Here is a 19,073-nt window from a genome sequence, read left to right as displayed (position 1 = left end):
TTCCTATAAAAGATCTCTTGGTTAATGCTTACAATGATCACGTTTCATTCACCTCACCTTTTACACCCACTACAACAAGAGAGTTCACTCTCCTGTTTCAAAAAGGCAAGTTTGCAATGAAATAATTTAGGCATTCTTTATTTTTTTATTCTTTTTCAATGCTGCATGGTTTCCAGAAGAACTCCAACTGAATAATCCTAGCTCAGGGTCAGCCTGGAGGTCTGTGAAGCGGTTCCTGTACTCATGATAGCTGCACCTCCACAGGGAAATGGTCACTGACGGCCTCCGCCTGAGAGCATAGACAAAAAAAACCTTTAGAAAGTTTCCTCTTGTGGATCAACTTGTTATAGTGTCTCAGTTAAACATAGAACAGGTGGTTTCTGTGCACAAGATGGCCTTAAAGGAGGCTTTGTGCTTGGTGTTTTCAGAAAGCTTGTTTCTCAAACTGTTAAACTATTCTTTTAAAGAGATTAAAGAAAGTGTTTAACACCGCCTCATTCAGAGTCTGCACTGAAAAAACTGAAGCGTTGACTTTAATTAAATGTATTATTTCACGTAACTTTATTAGGTTAGTGGGAAGCAAAAATATTACATAAATATGAATACATAACATAAGGTTCAACTTAATATGATTGCTTGCAGCTAACCTAATGTGAATTAATAACTTTAATTACAGTCAATGCTTCAGTTTTCTCTGTCTGTTGTACCTGTGACCCCCCCCAGGCAACACAAGCCGGCTCTCTCCTGAATGGACACACTGAGAAAGGATGCTAGTGCTCAGAGAAAGACTCTATGTGCACACAGACCCTTAGGTCGATCTTTAGACAATTGAATATGATGAAACTGCAGTAAACCTAGTGGGGTACGAGAGAGTTGTTTTTACCTGAGCCAGGGTAAGGCCATATTGAGCCTGGAAGTTAAAGACGCGAGCGCTGCCTGTCACCACTCTGCTGTTCAGGGTAGGGGTGACGACAATCCTGCAGAAACAGAAGAGAGGCGGGATTACGAGTGTGTGTGTGTGTAGAAGATACAGTAGAATGGGAGGATGAAACCCTCTTTAGTGTCACATACATGCAGAGCACACACAGTGAAATTGGTCCTCTGCATTTAACCCATCCTAGTACTAGGAGCAGTGGGCAGCTATCGAGCAGCGCCCGGGGAGCAATGGGGAGGGGGGATTGGAGGTGTCTGGTGCCTTGCTCAAGGACGGCAGGGCCTAGGAGGTGAACTGGGACCTCTCCAAGTAGCAGTCCACTTTCCATATTTCAAGTCTGTTCGGGGACTTGAACCGGTGACCCTACGATTCCCAGTCCAAGCCCCTACTGACTGAGCCACTGCTGGTGTGTGTGTGTGTGTGTGTGTGTGTGTGTGTGTGTGTGTGTGTGTGTGTGTGTGTGTGTGTGTGTGTGTGTGTGTGTGTGTGTGTGTGTGTGTGTGTGTGTGTGTGTGTGTGTGTGTGTGTGTGTGTGTGTGTGTGTGTGTGTGTGTGTGTTCACCTGTCGTGAGCTTGTCCAGTCCTTGACACCATAGTGTCAACATTGTCACCGATCAGCCAGTGGAAGTAGTTGCTTCGGAGGCGGATATAGCTCCAGTCATTGCTTTTTACATAAGAGCCGCCGGCGTTGAAGTCGCCAAGCAGCATGATGTCCTGCAGGCAGAGGGAGACGGCTGAAACTAATTATTTGAAAACTAGATCAGAATAATGCCATAGTAATGAGCAATCTAAAAAACAAAGACACAAACGTAAACGCCCCGTATGTAAACGCTGTTCTCTGTAGGGGCAATTTACTCATTTTACACATGAGCGGCTGTGCTACTCCTGCTGCCTGATAAAACTGCTGTATGTGTAGGGAATACACTTCTGCCAATGTTGTGGAAAGAGAGGATGTTTGAGACATAATAATTAGTGTCTGAAAATAATGACTCTTAAATGTTTTTGATACCATGTGATTTTTGAGAACCTTTCTCATCGTGTAACGTCCTTATGTGGAGATTTAAGGTACATATTTTAACTATGATTTTATCTTATTATTTGACCTACGGTATCTCTCCTTTAGTTTTATCATATTGGCAGATATGGGCTTCCATAGTTGCATGTTCGTTACACAGTTTGGCTAAAGGATTGTTTGGTGTGCGAGTGTGTTTCTACGGTGGTAGAGTTTTACATTGTTGCTAAAATATCCGGCAGCAACCGCCACGTCAACAAGGGCATCAATTTCTCCAACAGCGCAGTTTGGACAGGTGTGGATGGGGATCAGACTAAATTCTGGATACCAGGAGAGAGGGAGGAGTGAATGAAGAGAGACAATGAAAACAGAACAGAAAAGTTGAGTGATTTCAATGTGTCTGATATTTATGTCAGACACAATTACTTTAACAAGAGACTGTGGTGGAAGAAACACAGCAACAGTGAGTAGATGAACTCCAACCACTCATAAAGAAGTAGGTCTTTGAAACGTGGCATTACAGAGGACTGAGGTAAATGTGGCAGAAAATATTCAACTGAAGCAAATGATAGAGTTTCCTGAAGTGGTTCTGGTGACGGACAGACCTCAGCACCTCCTCTCACAGTCTGGTGTTTAGTTCTCTTTAATAATTGAGATAATCTACACTTGCAGTGAGAGAACAGAGTCTCGGTGTGTTACCGCTCTGTATGGAGGAAAACTTGACAACGAAGGGCGGTCTGGCGAAAACAGTGGCCATGTTTTGGAGATTGAAAACCACAGACACCGTGTTGTGCCTGCAGAGGAAAGAAGGCATTCTTACTTTTGAAGTTTTTTCCAAACAGTGGATCGACTTCATGGACTCTTTCTCATGGTCACATATTCACACAACTCCTGGAGCATTTTCCATGCTTTTTACACTCTTTATCAATCTCATATGTTCTGTTCCTGCTCACTGATGAGGGGGTATTAAAAAAGCAGTCCATGCAAAGCAAAATGTAACTGTTGTTGTTTTGTTTTTGCCCATTCGTGTTTTACTTGTAGAGGTAGAGGTATCTCTCCTTGTAGATGCTGCGTCCCAGGGGAGCACTGGCGATGAAGTTGTACTGAGGAGAAACTCTGGGAAAACACAGACACACACACACACACACACACACACACACACACACACACACACACACACACACACACACACACACACACACATCAGATACAGTGTAGTATAATGGTGCAGCCCTACTCACCATTTTCTCACAGAAAATGTTTGCTCTATAAATCGTACGTCTTACGCGTTAACTTCGTTCATGAGTCTTTGGATTACTTTCTGATCGCTGTCGAGGACCTCCTGGATCAGAATGATGTCGTAGCGGTGGACAATCTGAAGAACAAAACAAAAAGCAACACAAATCTGATTTTGTTCTTTTGGCAATGGTGTCCTATTTAATTAATGATCCACTTTAATTCACATTTAAAAAGTGGTGGAACAACAAAACCTCTGTTTGTCAAGTATAATGATGTTATCTGTGTTAATGTTTTCTAGGTCGGGGCAGTCCACCAAATCCTGTGAGAACAGCTCTATGAGTCACGGAAGCTCCTTTTGCTGCACCTTATCCCCCTTATTACACATACTAAATATACAAACCACTTGCCTGACAGTTAGTTACTTCCTGTCTGTCTTCTTCTGCTGTTCCCTTTAGTGTTTACTTCCTGTCTGTCTTCTTCTCCTGTTCCCTTTAGTGTTTACTTCCTGTCTGTCTTCTTCTCCTGTTCCCTTTAGTCTTTACCTCCTGTCTGTCTTCTTCTCCTGTTCCCTTTAGTCTTTACTAAATGCAGTAAAAGTACCAGCAAGATTTTTTTTTTTTTAAAAGCTGATACAGAAGAAGTGGGACTAGACGAGGGAAATCCCAAAAAATAGAACAGGCCTCGTTGATGATGTCCATCAAGTCATTATGTTGACATATTAAGTTAGACAAACAATACAGGCGGATGATTACAACTGTCGTGAAACACAAATGAAATGGTACAATAGCCAGTCAGTATGCAAATAAAAGAAACGCTTAAAAGTATAAAACTGGCACAATTTTAAGAGAACTTCAGCATTGGATGCAGAATGCAGATTCAGACCATGCTGATGATCTTCATCACATCCGCGTCCTGGGATTTCTTGTTCCCAAACTTTTGGATGTTGAACGCTCCAATCAGCAGACAGCTGGACACATGCAACAGGGCCAAGAAGAGACCCAGAGCACACAGCCGACGCATCCTGGGACTAAGGGGTCAGAAAGTATATATTTAAATGTGCTGATAATCACCGTCAAAGCAGTTATGATTCTAACATTGACCGTAAGACAGATGGACAGTCAGCATGTAATAGTTATACTGTGATTCACCTCATCCTGAATGCAGTCTTTTCTCAGTGTTGGAACATTTACATTTACTCAGGCAAGATCCTGAAGTACAATTTGGATAAAAGCGCCACACATTTTTAGGACACACGTCCCAATATGTAGACGCAGGACTGCTTCAGTCTGCTTAGGGAGCTAATCTCAGTGTGCTTTATAACACCAGCTGCCACCATATCACTTATTCCCGGCACTATAGCGTTGCAGTCTGACTGTAGGTATCAGCGGAGTGTGTGTGTGTGTGTGTGTCTGCCACATGATCAAAGTTACTTATGGAAACGATAACGGTGTCTGCCACACACACACACAGGCCGACACACACAGAGCAGAACAGACACAAAGACAAACAGATTTAACACCAGCCGGATTCTGTCATTTCTATACATCTAAAAGGACACACACACACACACACACACACACACACACACACACACACACACACACACACACACACACACACACACACACACACACACACACACTTATTAACGTATTAATCAGCAGAACAGAGACAGGATGCTCTTCTACACAAAGACAGATACCTTTTACCATTTGCACTTTCATATACACCAAATGAACAACTACTGCAAAGCTTTTCCGAGTTAAGGGTATTCATACCTTACCGCTAAGACCAAGCAGACCTCCTCAGAGATGAGCAGAGTTCACCAAACACAAGCTAAAGAGGCACCAAAGCTCAAAAGGCAGGAGCCAAATGTTCTGTTCAGTTCTTGGTCTCAACACGGATCATTTATACTCTCCCCACCTCCCTTTCTATCTTATTCCACACCCCTTAACTGTCTTTCCGTGGACCGGAGTTGTTGCAACACTTATTACGTCTCTCTGCAAATACACAGTTAAACAAAGCTACATAATAAAAAGGAAACGTTATCAAAATGAAAGAAATACTAACTATAAGTACTTAGTGTGAGTTGAATACTTCTTTAACACTAGGACCGCCAGTGGTCGCTGTATACCTAAAACCGCCAATGGGTAAAATTGACCCGCTCCTAGAATGCATGGATTTTCAAGGTACAATGCTCTTTTATACATCAGACTAGAACAAAGGTTTCTAGTCTTAAATAAAATGATGGGACGGCTTCACTTTCCACGCAGACTCTGAATCACTGTCAGATGAACCTTCAGCGGCAGAACAAACCCACGTCACTCAGTCCTGACGCCTCCCCACCATCAGACTCTTTTTCACTCAGACGGTTTCGCAGCGCTAATGCCTCCTGTACATTCACGAGTCTCTTTATTTTGTCATTTTAAAAGTCTCTCTACAAAATATGACCGGCTCTATAAGGAACAGCAAGTTCACAGTTCACACTCTTTATTCAAGCTTGAGCATCAGCAGTAAATCCAACTTCACCCCCTTCACGTCACATCCCTGCCTCTACATTCCGGCCCCTAATTATTATAACATAATTACCGAACAATAATAGCAGCATGGGATAATTCAATGCAAAATACATGCAAACAAGATGAACAATTCAGTATCCCCTTTTTTTTTTACAAATATGAGAATAGTACATTTTCCATGTCCTTGAGTAAGCGGGTTCTCCATGTGTCTTCAAGTGTCTCTAGGCCAGAGGTTCCAGAACTTACGGAGCCTAGATAGAAGTCTCATGTCATGTTCAAAGTCAAGTCATGTCAAAACAAGTCACGTCAACAAGTACTCCATCAGGTGTCCTCGGCTTCCTGAAGCAGACAAATCTTTGTGACAGGCCTGTCCAGGCAGTTCGTCCTGGTCTTGATCTTGACTTGCCGAACGAGTCCTCTCTTATCTTGAACAGTTTTGACAACCCTCCCCATGATCCAAGAGTTGCGGTTAGCAGTGACCTTGGGTTGCTCCAAGTCTGCTTCACTAAACATTGGCCCATAAATGCCAATTTTTTTCAATCGGACTTCATATTGACCCTTTTTAACAGCAGAAGGTGTTACATAACACACTTTCAGGAAAAGACAAGGACTGGGAGACCTGAATATTTTGTTGAAACAAAGTTACAGACAATCAAGAAACAGCTGCGGGTAAAATTTACCCGTTGGCGGTTCTAGTGTTAATTATAATCACACAAATGCTGTGTTCTGTAAAGAGTAATAATTCAAACCTGATGGGTGGAACATCCTCATTTCAGTCTCTGTACCCAGATGTTTATTTTTGTGGGGACTTTCCCCCTTTGTGTTGATCTGTTATCGGGAGAAAAGCCGAATTGTGAGGGCATATTTGACACTGAATTGTGTTCATCTGTCGTCAGTGGTACTGTTGGAATAAACGGAGCTTGTCTCCAACGGCATGCTGACTGCAGTCTCATCCATACACAACGCAGACACCGCTCAGGACACCGGTTACACAGAATCCCATTGAAATACTTTCAAACCAGAACCGCCTCTATTTCCTCATATGACATATTGTAATGGAAATGTGTGTTCTGTATTTAGTACGTGTGAAGAGAGAGATCAGATAAGAAAGTTCCTCATGTTCAAGCTTCAGTTCCTGTTTCTTGATAAGTATGACTCGTGCTTTTTGAATAAATGGACCTTAATCGGATTTCAGACCTTCATATAAAAGTTTGACATATTTCTAGATGCTTCATACCAGAGTTCTTTTCCTTACATTTTAGTGAATTTATAGTGATGTACGCATATTCATGGACATACCAATATAGATTGAGTCTGAAAATAAAAATGACAAAAGTTAACACCGCCAATAATTCCCCAAAATCTCAGAGGTGATCATTTTAAATGATCCAGCAGTCCAGCTACTACCTACAAAACAATGAACACCCACCGACTCTGTCATTAAAGGAAAGAGAACCACTGAATTTATGTGTTTACTTATTTACCCGTGGTTCTCAGTCCGGGCAGGGCAGCAGCATCAGCGGTGAGGTAGAAATGGCAAACTTGGGAGTTTGGGGTTAAGGAATGTGTTGTGCATATGTATCATTACAGCTCGACTTGACCGAAATCCATTTCAGTCAGACAAATGACGTTTGAAATGTTTATTAGCAGCCTTACAATCAGCCATTCCCCCTGAGCTCCAAGGCTTTGCGGTCTTGTGAGACTTGTTATGTGAAGGCCTGGGGCCAGCCACAATTAGCCGTTCCCCCAAAGCTCCTCGGCTTTGATGGAAATATACTATTTAATGAGACCTCTATGTGTGCACATATGACCAGCCACATTGACCTATTCCCCTAAGCACCTTGACCTTGAGGGGACAAAACAACCTTTTAAGAAAACTAACTATAAGTACTTACAAGAATCCCCTTGAAATACCTTCAAAACAGAAACGGGTTTATTGCCTCCGCTTTCCAAATGAGCATGAAAAGGTGTGTTCTGTATTTAGTACGTGTGAAGAGAGAGATCAGATAAGAAAGTTCCTCATGTTCAAGCTTCAGTTCCTGTTTCTTGATAAGCATGACTCGTGCTTTTTGAATAAACTTGACCTTAATCGGATTTCAGACCTTCATATAAAAGTTTGACATATTTCTAGATGCTTCATACCAGAGTTCTTTTCCTTACATTTTAGTGAATTTATAGTGATGTACGCATATTCATGGACATACCAATATAGATTGAGTCTGAAAATAAAAATGACAAAAGTTAACACCGCCAATAATTCCCCAAAATCTCAGAGGTGATCATTTTAAATGGTCCAGCAGTCCAGCTACTACCTACAAAACAATGAACACCCACCGACTCTGTCATTAAAGGAAAGAGAACCACTGAATTTATGTGTTTACTTATTTACCCGTGGTTCTCAGTCCGGGCAGGGCAGCAGCATCAGCGGTGAGGTAGAAATGGCAAACTTGGGAGTTTGGGGTTAAGGAATGTGTTGTGCATATGTATCATTACAGCTCGACTTGACCGAAATCCATTTCAGTCAGACAAATGACGTTTGAAATGTTTATTAGCAGCCTTACAATCAGCCATTCCCCCTGAGCTCCAAGGCTTTGCGGTCTTGTGAGGCTTGTTATGTGAAGGGCTGGGGCCAGCCACAATTAGCCGTTCCCCCTGAGCTCCTCGGCTTTGAGGTGAATCTAATATAGTGAGAATGCTGTGTGTGGGCCTGGGACCGGTTAATGTGAGCCTTTCTCCCTAAACAAATTGCCTTTTGTGGGACTTTTCAGAGGTTGTTATTATTGGTTCAAACGAGCCGTTCTTTGATGAAAAAAAGAAAACCTGGCAAAAAAAAACACTAATCAACTGTCTCTGTTGTTGAAGCTCACCTGAAATGTGTTCTGGTCTTATTTTGACAATTTGATCACATCACTCCTGATTTCATTGCAGATCTGCTGTAATGCAGATCTAGATAATGTCGCTAACCGAGTCATTTCAGATATACTGACAAACACTTCCAGTTCTGAGACAGACTCACTCTGAGACAGTTTTATAATCCGCCCCTAAAATGAAAATGCCAACCTTAGTTTTTTATTTTTGTCTCCATCATTAAGTTTATTTTCTGGAATCATTTTTTTTCTCAACTTCTTATTTATCTAAACCTTTCGTTTGTACATTTATTTTTTGACGGCAACATTTTCATTTCTCGTAGTCAACTTCTTTCTCCCCTGGTCTCCAGCTGTGTGCGTCTCTCTTTAGTGTCCCCTGGTCTCCAGCTGTGTGCGTCTCTTTAGTGTCCCCTGGTCTCCAGCTTTGTGCGTCTCTCTTTAGTGTCCCCTGGTCTCCAGCTGTGTGCGTCTCTCTTTAGTGTCCCCTGGTCTCCAGCTGTGTGCGTCTCTCTTTAGTGTCCCCTGGTCTCCAGCTGTGTGCGTCTCTCTTTAGTGTCCCCTGGTCTCCGTTGTGTTGGAGCTTCCTGCAGCGTTTGGTTTCTGCAGCTTTTAGTAAACGCTGCTCATGTCTCCTCTGCTGAATGTTCTCTAGATGCTGCATGTGTTGAAGAGCTGCTGCAGATGTTTCTGCAGGAGTTCTGATTTGTGTTTCTGTATCTGCATCCTCTCTGAAGCTGCAGCACGTTTGCACCTGTCGGCCACCGTAGTTGTTTAGTGCTGCACTTCAGTATTTCATGTATCTCACAAACCAGTCAAGAGAAAAATACAAAATAAAATTAAAATGCCAAATTCAATTTGAGACCTTTATGATGATATTCATGACAATGGCATTGCCTGACTTTTTGACTCCAAATGATTGGATGTTGAACGCTCCAATCAGCAGACAGGTGGACACATGCAGCAGAGCCAAGAAGAGACCCAGAGCACACAGCGGGCGCATATAAGGGAAAATATTTAAAAAATACTTTGTAATCAAATCAAACTTTATTTATATCACACTTTTCAAACACAAAGGTAAATTGAGATTATGTTGTTTATAGTATTATTACTTAACTTCTATTGTATTCATTTGTATATTATTATTATTTATTTTTTTATTGCAAATACTTCAATTACGTTTCCTATATTTGTATAAACATGTATATTTTTAATTCAAAATAAAGCAACTGTCATTCAACCAAATTTACCCCAGGATAAATGTGGTATTCTGATTTACTAATTTTTATAATATAAATATATAAACATTTAAATAAAGCCTCTTCTTTGTAGTACATGTTGCATGCAAAAAAAATACATTTAAGATGTAGAAACTTATTATTTTAAATGATATAGATCAGCGTTTTATATTATAGCCTGTTCTCTATTCCTCCAGGAGGTGGCGATAGAAAGCACGTTTTATCCCCAGAAGAAAACGACTAACGTGCTACGTCATCACGCATCAGCTACAACCCGGAAGTAAACACCCAGCTGTTGTCTTTAAGCTAGTTTTTATCAGCACATGTAGCATTGCCAGATATAATGAAACAGCGGGGAATAAAGCGGTGTTTTATCATGCTGTGTCCGGAGTAGAGACTGAGTCGACAGAGGCGTCAGGAGATTTCATTCTCCTTCACTTTCCTCTGGTCCGAGAGCTGAAACAAGGTACGTGTTAGCTTAGCACCAGGAGCTAACGGTGGCTAATGAGGTGTTGTTGATGTAAATATCAGATATAATACTTCACTGTGTTGTGTGGGAAAGAGTTAGGAGTGTGTTATCCTTTCGATAGTACATGTCACTGTGTTGTTGATAGGGTAAAATATATGAGCAGTGGCTCAATACATCAGGTGAACAAGGCAAGCAATGATGAAATAGAAAAGCAGACATTAGTAATAACACTAATAAGAAAATAAGTAAACAACTCTGGCTAAAAATGAGAAGCAACAATACCTTTTATTTCTAGGTTAGCAGGCTCTCTTAAATATCCGTTGTATTGCCAAGTAGGTTTTTACACATACCAGGTATTTGCTTTGCTATATATTGGCATTGTTTAGCCATGGTTGTTTATGTGTTTGTCTTTGTTTGGATTTGATTACAAAGGTGTGCTTTCTTTTTGTTGTGGCAGGCCTTTTTTACCTGCTATGCCACTGTTGCTGATAATTCCCCCCGCTGTGGGACTAATAAAGGAATTCTAATTCATTTAAGAATAATTAAAAACTACAATATTTACACAAAATATAATTACATAGTACATTCAAATATTAGGTTAGCCTGGTTGCTAATTAGCTGTTGTCATAAGTATATATAATTCGTTGACTCGTTATGTGTTTGTGGAAACATTGTTAGAGATATTATTGTGGATTGTTATGGAAGAACATAAAGGGAAGTGAGCAACAGTTTAAAAAGATATTTAAATTCTTGCTTTTATCTCAGAATTCTGATCCTTTTATTTTGAAAATCTCAGAATTCAGACTAAACTTCTTTTTTTTAAATTAGTGAATTAATTCAACTCATTTTTAGCCATGCATGTGTACTTATTTGTAGTGCTGGGTGGTATACTGTTAACTTTATACCATATGATATGAACACTACAAACAGTCGAAGGGGATCTTCAGGTCTATGATCAAAACCCTGGATCCACAGACATACAGGACTCATGAGGGCCACCACCGATCAGGGGTTCTTTTGTGGGGCCAAACCGTATCATTGCAGGGGTTTTCTAGAAATACATAGTATGAGGCGCTAACGTCCCTTCCTGCATTAAAATAATAGTGTCTTCACATCTTAAAGCTGCGGCATCATATATTGCACCTCCAACAACAAATAGATCCAGAGCTCCGGTTCCTTTACTTCCTCTCCAGAAGAAAGGAGAGTAAAGAAAGGATCAGAAATCTCAGTCTCAGTGTCAGCCTGCTGCCTGCCACTCGTCCCCCGCAGACCCACCAGACATCCATCCCCTATTATACTCCGTAAGCTGTCTGTGCCGTCTGACCAGACATCTGACCCCATCTCCATATTTCTGGACTCAGTAAAGCCTCTTTTGATTTATTAAGTTAGCTCTTTATTATTTCTTGCCTTGTTCTACCCTTATTCCCCTTTAGCTGTAACACTGAATCTTCCCGCTGCGGGACCAAAACAGGGATTTGGATTAAGTGTATTAATGTACTGATACTGAAGTAAGATTTGAATGCAGGACTTTTACTTCCTCCACCACTGTTCAAATCTATGTGCAATAATAATCCACCACTGTTATAAACCACACTTCACTCAACATGTTGCACTCATGCTATAAATACTGCTGCTTCTTCTACCTGAACGTGTACTTTCTGTTGTAGCTCCGTTTTAAATACTATGTCTCTTTTATATGATAGTGTTTATTTGTTTCCGTCTCTTTCCTTCGCTGTAACAACGTAAACGTCCGCTTCTGATTCTGAACGTTTTTGTTCAGCATGATGTCTTAATCTGGTGTTTCCATTCTGACTCACCTGTGTGTGTCTGCAGGTGTGAATGAGTGACGTGGTGCCTCCCTCAGCTCTCAGTGAAGTCCAGCTACGCTTCCTCTGCCACGATGACATAGAGAATGTCAAGCTGCTCTGTGGGGACTGGTTCCCAATCGAGTAAGAATTTATACCCACCGGTTGCCTTGAAGGTGCTGGAGTTCGAAGCGTTTAATCAGATCTCCCTCTAAAATGTGTTCATGCAAACGACCACGAGCGGTTATCCTTCCAGACACTATGATCCTATATTTCCATACGTTCCCTGTGTCACTATAGACCTTTTGTGTGCTTTACTTTACCCATCTTTCATCAAAGTTATGAACTTTGACTCTCGTGGTTATTCTCTCGATTCCATATATTAAGTTATTATCTACGGAAGAGGATTAGGGCCACGTGAAAAACAAATGTGGGAATGTGAAAAAAAAGAAGTGTTTTTTGGGTTAAAAAAAAAATCTGAATTCTGACTTTAATCTCAGAACAAACACAAAACATTTTTACATCCCCACAATGTTCCCATGTGGCCCTAATCCTCTTCCGTAATTCTCTTTGAACCAATACCTTGTAATTTGTTGAGTAATTGCTAATCTTATCACTAGGATTAAGTAGGAGTGTGGATGTTTCCTAAGTCATACGGTCAGTGGGTTCTTGTTTAGAGAGAGGCCCAAAGTATTTGACATTTCTCTTATAGCTGAATCCCAGAAGCCAAAATATATGAGCATGGTTTGCCTTCTGCGGTCCGCCTTCTAAGAGTCTGTTTATATCTCTATAACTTTTACACTAACGGGTGATTGTTTTACACGCTGATGCTTCTGACTGTTGCCCCTCAGGTACCCAGACTCATGGTATCAGGACATCACCTCCAACAAGAAGTTCTTCTCCCTCGCTGCCACCTTCAGGGGAGGCATCGTGGGAATGATAGTGGCTGAGATCAAAGGCCGGACCAAAGTGCACAAAGAGGTACCCCGCTGTTTTTCCCACAAAGCTTTGCAGGAATACTCTGGTGGCCCTCTCACACTGTCCTGCCACGTCATGACGTCACCGCTTACGTCGCTGAACGTGAATATCCCCCACAGTAACAACTTAAATGGTTTTAATGGTCTTAAACTTGGACCAGGCTGTGGTAGTCCATCCAGATGTGTCCCTGTGATCTCAGGGAACCCTCACACCAGGAGATAAACACAGCTGACAGCGGTCGTTGGGTTGAGTGATCAGCCGTTATGAAATGAAGCTGAGCTGAGCTACACACGCCTGACTGAGAGTCAAACAGACGTGGAGAACATATGAAAGATGGTGAACACGGCTAAATGATGTCCTGTCTGCTGATTGTATATTCTGTGGAAAAGGGTTAGAAAGCGATGGGCTGGCAGCAGCAGTAATACAATAATTGAATTGAATCTTTATGACCGGGCTGGTACTCTGAGTAATGTGCCTCCCTCACTTGAGCCCATTGTTCTCGTAGCGCCTGATGTTCGAGAGGATTTCCATACGCAGGAGTGTTTGCATCTCTGAAGCTGCCCCCCCCAGCAAGTGGTTTGATTATATAAAGAGTGAACATTCAAAGTGTGTGTGTGTGTGTGTGTGTGTGTGTGTGTGTGTGTGTGTGTGTGTGTGTGTGTGTGTGTGTGTGTGTGTGTGTGTGTGTGTGTGTGTGTGTGTGTGTGTGTGTGTGTTAGGATGGAGATATCCTGGCCTCCAGCTTCCCGGTGGAAACACAGGTAGCCTACATCCTCAGCCTGGGAGTGGTCAAAGACTTCAGGAAACATGGCATAGGTACCACACACACACACACACACACACACACACACACACACACACACACACACACACACACACACACTCAGTCTGTTGTGCACGAGGGTATTCCATTGACTTGCAGACATTAATTTGACACACAACCCCAATGGCACGACTGCAATTCACTCGGAGCAGTTTGGCCCCTATCAACACGAAGTGATACTAATGTAAATCGTATTTGGATATCTTATGGTCGCCCTGTATGCAAACGTTGAAGATCCCAGAGTTTTAAGATAGAAATGTAAAGTCGGATTGAAACTGAAAATGTCAGAAATGGAATCAGCATCCTCAAAGTTTGCACTATTGTCCACACATGCTAGAATTAATGCAACCGATGCTCTGCAAAAATGTCTTGGCTGAGTTGGACAGTTTTGGAGTGGTTTTGGGGGTTATTGAGGATGCTGATTCCATTTCTGACATTTTCAATATCCGTCATTGCAGTTTAAACCAGAAAGGGGCCATGTTTGTAGTCTCTGTGAGCTGATTGTGATACATTACTTACTGGAAGATTTACGGGACTCCGGATCATTTGGATTGGACAGCTTGCCTGTTTTTTTGTGACCAAAGAAGCGATAACAATGCTCACCTTGTGCTCTCTGTAGCCAATTTCTACTCATGGTAGACAACACAGCCCACCAGGAGTACAAATATGGCTACTCTCTGGTTAAAACTGCCATTTCTGATCCTGAAAATGTCAGAAATAGATCCATCATCCTCAAACTCTTGTCCACATGCGCTATAATACAATTCATTTGAATTAACACAACTTATGCTAATTGCCCAACACATGCAGGTTAGCGTCCTGCGGTTTCTGTGTGCTGGGGACCCCTACTATACATTTCTATAATATAACTTTGGGGTCCTCAAACGTAAGCTGGAAACTAGACTAAGTTCTGGTTTTTAGTACTGGTTCTGCTCTTCTGTGTCCAGGCTCCCTGCTGCTGGACAGTTTGAAGGAGCACATCTCCACCACAGCGCAGGACCACTGTAAGGCCATCTACCTGCACGTCCTCACCACCAACACCACTGCCATCCACTTCTACGAGAACAGGGACTTCAGGCAGCACCACTACCTGCCGTACTACTACTCCATCCGGGGCGTGCTCAAAGATGGGTTCACGTACGTGCTCTACATCAACGGGGGGCACCCCCCCTGGACCATATTATATCCTTTTGTGGAGACGTCATCAGTCAGAGGACAGGTGGTTTTTAAAGAGGCCCTGTTCTGCTTTTCGTTTCCCTCCTGTAGTGTGTCCTAAAGGTTTCAGTGCATGTAAATGGTCTGCAGAGGATCAAATCCCTATAAAACGCAGGTCTGTGTATCTCAACGCGATCACGCTGACATACCAAGCAGTGAAACCAAACATAGAGGCGGTGTTCCTCCCTTAACGTCCGGTCCCACTGACTACATCCAGCACATCGGCTCCACCCTGGCCAGCCTGAGCCCCTGCTCCCTCCCCCAGAGGCTGTACCGGCAGGCCCAGTCGCTGCTGCGCTCGCTGCTGCCCTGGTCCAACATCGCCTCCAAGACCGGCATACAGTACAGCAGAACCATGTGACCCTACAGGGTGGGTGAGTATAATGGGGGGGGGGTAATATGAATATAAGGGGGGTAATATAAAGGGGGGTCATATGAGTATAATGGGGGGTAATATAATGGGGGGGTAATATGAGTATAATGGGGGGGTAATATGAGTATAATGGGGGGGTAATAATGGGGGGGTAATATGAGTATAATGGGGGTAATATGAGTATAATGGGGGGGTAATATGAGTATAATGGGGGTAATATGAGTATAATGGGGGGTAATATGAGTATAATGGGGGGTAATATGAGTATAATGGGGGGTAATATGAGTATAATGGGGGGGTAATATGAGTATAATGGGGGGGTAATCTTCCTGAATATGCTCATTTGCTCGCCAGTTTAAGGGTCAACAGCCGTCTGATTTCCTCTCTCTCTGTTTACAGGAGCTCACCAGTCTTCCCCCGAACACACCGAGATGTACAAGCACACTCACACCCTCGAATATACCAGATTAATATTCCAGATTGAAAACACGTTCGTCTGTCGTTCACAACACACAGGGTCTGCAGCTGCGAACGGGGGGGGGGGGGGGGGGGGGGGGGGCGTGACAGCCGGTGTGATCGGGAGTCCTTTTAAATCCCCATGACATCCCGCTCGACCTCCTCCATCCCTGTACTCGTTACTGTGTTTACCCAGGGCGTAGAGTTGGTGTGAAGAGGGTGGAACACACACACACTGGGAAAGACTCTGGTCCTGTCCACCACTGTCACAGAGACTATGTATACTGTTTGTATATTATATATACTAAGCTAATATATATATATATAAAGTTCTCTCTATGTTCGTCTATTCTATGCTGTCGGTAATTCAAACATCCCGTCTCCTTTAGTCCTGAGTCAATTCCACTTTGTAAAATAGAGACTCGCCGTGTGGATCTAGCGATGCTAATAGGCTAGCACAGGGATGCCCAAAGTGTGGCGCGCGAGCTGCCACCAGGGGCGCGCGAGATGCCACCAGGGGGCGCGCGAGATGAAACCTGTAATGGTGGTCTGGTGTAAAAATATTACAGTGTTGTTTTTCAAGTGGGATTTTTCAGTAGGCTACAATACAAAACAGGAACCATAAACATTTCCTTTGTAATCCCTTTTATTTTAAATCAAAAAACTATCATTTCTTAGTTTTAGACAGCGGCTGTCTTCTTCTACGTTTCACTGTGGGCTGGGATATATGTGCGCCAACTCGTTTCCTTCATTCGTCTCATGACAAAGTTATTTATACGTTGATAAAACAAAGCTTTGTTGCGTTTTCTTTTTTGGGGGGTGCGTCAACCCGGTTGGGACGTAGAAGGGGGTGCGCCGCAAAAAAAGTTTGGGAACCGCTGTGCTAGCAGATAAAGCTAATCATACGCAGGGGGCTTCAAAAGTCCATGGGTGGCATCTTAGTGGAACTTGGATTTTTCTCTTTAAATATAATCCCCGTATTGTCTGAAAGTCTTACAGGAAAACAAGATCAAAACTCAAAGTCTTTCTACATGGAGTCCAAATGTTAAATCAAACCATAATGTGTGTGTGTGTGTGTGTGGGGGGGGGGGGTCATTATTTGAAGAGGTTTTAAGACTGTCTGTTTGCTCCATGGCTGTAAAAAATTATTGCTGCTAAAAGAAATGTCCATTTGTTCGTCCGGATTTTAAATTCCATTTTTACCTGGGCCTCCAGAAGAGGAAGGGCCGCACGCACACACACACACACACACACACACACACACACACACACACACACACACACACACACACACACACACACACACACACACACACACACACACACACACACACACACAACAGCATGCGTGCCGATGTGTGTGTCTCTAAGTGTGTGTGGAGTAACGATTACCCAACATGTGGACTTTGTAGATTCTTAATTTGATATCACGTTACCGGGCAAAATGGATTTTATACTCGACACTGAGGAAGGAAACTGAGGGAGAAACGTGCATCGGCTGATTGTTAGAGTTTCCCCCAGGTTGGTAACTCAGAAGTGAATTCAGACTTTGTGTATGCAATAAATGTGTTTTATCTGACTGATTGAAAGGTGACTGACCCGGCTGCTTAATTATTTACATCTTCATCGTACTCTGGATTCTTGTTTTCACTCGGGATAAGACAATGGTTTCAACTAGTTTGTCTAAAAGGGAGACTCCTGGGACATAATATTGCACGTTCCTTAATTTAGTGGGACTTTTAAAAATGGTAGAGACAGTCAAAAGCAAGGCAGCAGATTCTACAAGTAAAGGATTCATTTCAAATTGCTCTGTTTTTATTACACATTCCTATTATCAGCTAAAGCAAAATGATTTCCGGGGATTAAACAGACACATTATTTCAGCTGCTGGGACAATGTGTGTTACCATCATTTCACACATTAATTCAAAGTAAAAAGGGAGTGTTTGCCTCTAAACTGTAGCGGGTTGGAAGTGTGAAGTAGCGTTAGTATTCTTAAGGTATAAGAATATCCAGAAATAGAAAAATAAAATCATATTCTATGTGGAGCTGTGAGAATCCTATACTTACTTTAAGCAAGTTTTACCTTGTTTTCCCAGGCATTTCAGAAAAAGTGGGAGAACGTGATTGATTAGGGCCACGTGAAGGAGTTAGAATAGTGAGGAAATACTGGGACACTTTCAAAAGTCCGACATTTGAAAAAAAAACTAAAAAGATCAGTTTGAAGAAATATCAGGAAATTAATTTGGAGGAAAAAAAGTGTGAGTTTTTAAAAGAAGATTAGGGCCAGCTGAAGAAGGAGTTAGAATAAGGAGAAAATAGTGGGACGTTTTTAAAAGTCCTTTCCAAGAACCAGCACCTTATCGTGGTGGAGAGGTTTGTGTGCCCCGATGAACCTGGGGGCTGTGTTGTCTGGAACATTGTGTTCCTGGTAGGGTCTCCCATGGCAAATTGGTCTCAGGTAAGGGGCCAGACTAAGATTGGTTCAAAAAGACTTCATGAATGAACATAATTGGAAGCGAGGATACCCGGCCCGGAGGAAGCCCGGGGTCCCCTTCTGGAGCCAGGCCCAGAAGGAGGACTCGTCAGCGAGCGTCTGGTGGCCGGGCTTGCCACGGAGCCCGGCCGGGCACAGCCCGAAAAAGCAACGTGGGCAACACCTCCGCTTCTCCGTCCCGCGGGCCCACCACCTACGGGAAACAACGATGGGGTCGGGTGCGCTGCCAGAAGGGTGGCAGTGAAAGCAGAGGGTCTCGACGGACCAGACTCAGGCGACAGAAGTTGGCTTTGGGGACGTGGAATGTCACCTCTCTGGGGGGGAAGGAGCCGGAGCTTGTGCGGGAGGTGGAGCGTTACCAGTTGGATCTGGTGGGGCTCACCTCTACGCACAGCGTCGGCTCTGGAACCTTACTTCTGGATAGGGGTTGGACTCTATTCTTCTCCGGAGTTGCCCAAGGTGTGAGGCGCCGAGCGGGTGTGGGGATACTCACAAGCCCCCGGTTGAGTGCCGCTTTGTTGGAGTTTACCCCAGTGGACGAGAGGGTCGCCTCCCTACGCCTGCGGGTCATGGGGGGGAAAACTCTGACTGTTGTGTGTGCTTATGCACCAAACAGCAGTTCAGAGTATTCGGCCTTCTTGGAGACCCTGAA

General features: G+C 43.0%; 2 protein-coding genes across 4 annotated transcripts; one reads left to right on the top strand and one right to left on the bottom strand.

The window, feature by feature from the left end:
* Nucleotides 1-126: 126 nt before the first annotated feature.
* Nucleotides 127-5,117, bottom strand: LOC134877453 (deoxyribonuclease-1-like). Of its 2 annotated transcripts, none has more exons than XM_063902949.1 (9): nucleotides 4,969-5,117; nucleotides 4,068-4,212; nucleotides 3,233-3,321; nucleotides 2,982-3,062; nucleotides 2,646-2,740; nucleotides 2,166-2,266; nucleotides 1,497-1,648; nucleotides 884-977; nucleotides 127-289 (listed from the first exon to the last, which is right to left on the bottom strand). In XM_063902949.1, the coding sequence occupies exons 2-9, from the start codon at nucleotides 4,203-4,205 to the stop codon at nucleotides 242-244; spliced, it is 798 nt and encodes a 265-aa protein (XP_063759019.1). In that variant the 5' UTR covers nucleotides 4,206-4,212; nucleotides 4,969-5,117; the 3' UTR covers nucleotides 127-241. The 2 variants fall into 2 exon arrangements, with proteins under 2 accessions (XP_063759019.1, XP_063759020.1); XM_063902950.1 differs by having other exon boundaries at nucleotides 4,964-5,102.
* Nucleotides 5,118-10,051: 4,934 nt separating this feature from the next.
* Nucleotides 10,052-16,016, top strand: nat15 (N-acetyltransferase 15 (GCN5-related, putative)). 2 transcript variants are annotated; one of them, XM_063902952.1, is made up of 7 exons: nucleotides 10,052-10,272; nucleotides 12,109-12,224; nucleotides 12,932-13,061; nucleotides 13,778-13,874; nucleotides 14,829-15,063; nucleotides 15,301-15,466; nucleotides 15,869-16,016. In XM_063902952.1, the coding sequence occupies exons 2-6, from the start codon at nucleotides 12,115-12,117 to the stop codon at nucleotides 15,455-15,457; spliced, it is 729 nt and encodes a 242-aa protein (XP_063759022.1). In that variant the 5' UTR covers nucleotides 10,052-10,272; nucleotides 12,109-12,114; the 3' UTR covers nucleotides 15,458-15,466; nucleotides 15,869-16,016. The 2 variants fall into 2 exon arrangements, with proteins under 2 accessions (XP_063759022.1, XP_063759021.1); XM_063902951.1 differs by having other exon boundaries at nucleotides 15,301-15,470.
* The last annotated feature ends 3,057 nt before the right edge of the window (nucleotides 16,017-19,073 follow it).

The sequence above is a fragment of the Eleginops maclovinus genome, chromosome 16 (assembly GCF_036324505.1).
Source record: "Eleginops maclovinus isolate JMC-PN-2008 ecotype Puerto Natales chromosome 16, JC_Emac_rtc_rv5, whole genome shotgun sequence".
NCBI classification, from domain to species: domain Eukaryota; kingdom Metazoa; phylum Chordata; class Actinopteri; order Perciformes; family Eleginopidae; genus Eleginops; species Eleginops maclovinus.
The sequence above is the reverse complement of the archived record's forward strand: the minus strand, read 5'-3'. Positions and strand labels throughout refer to the sequence as shown.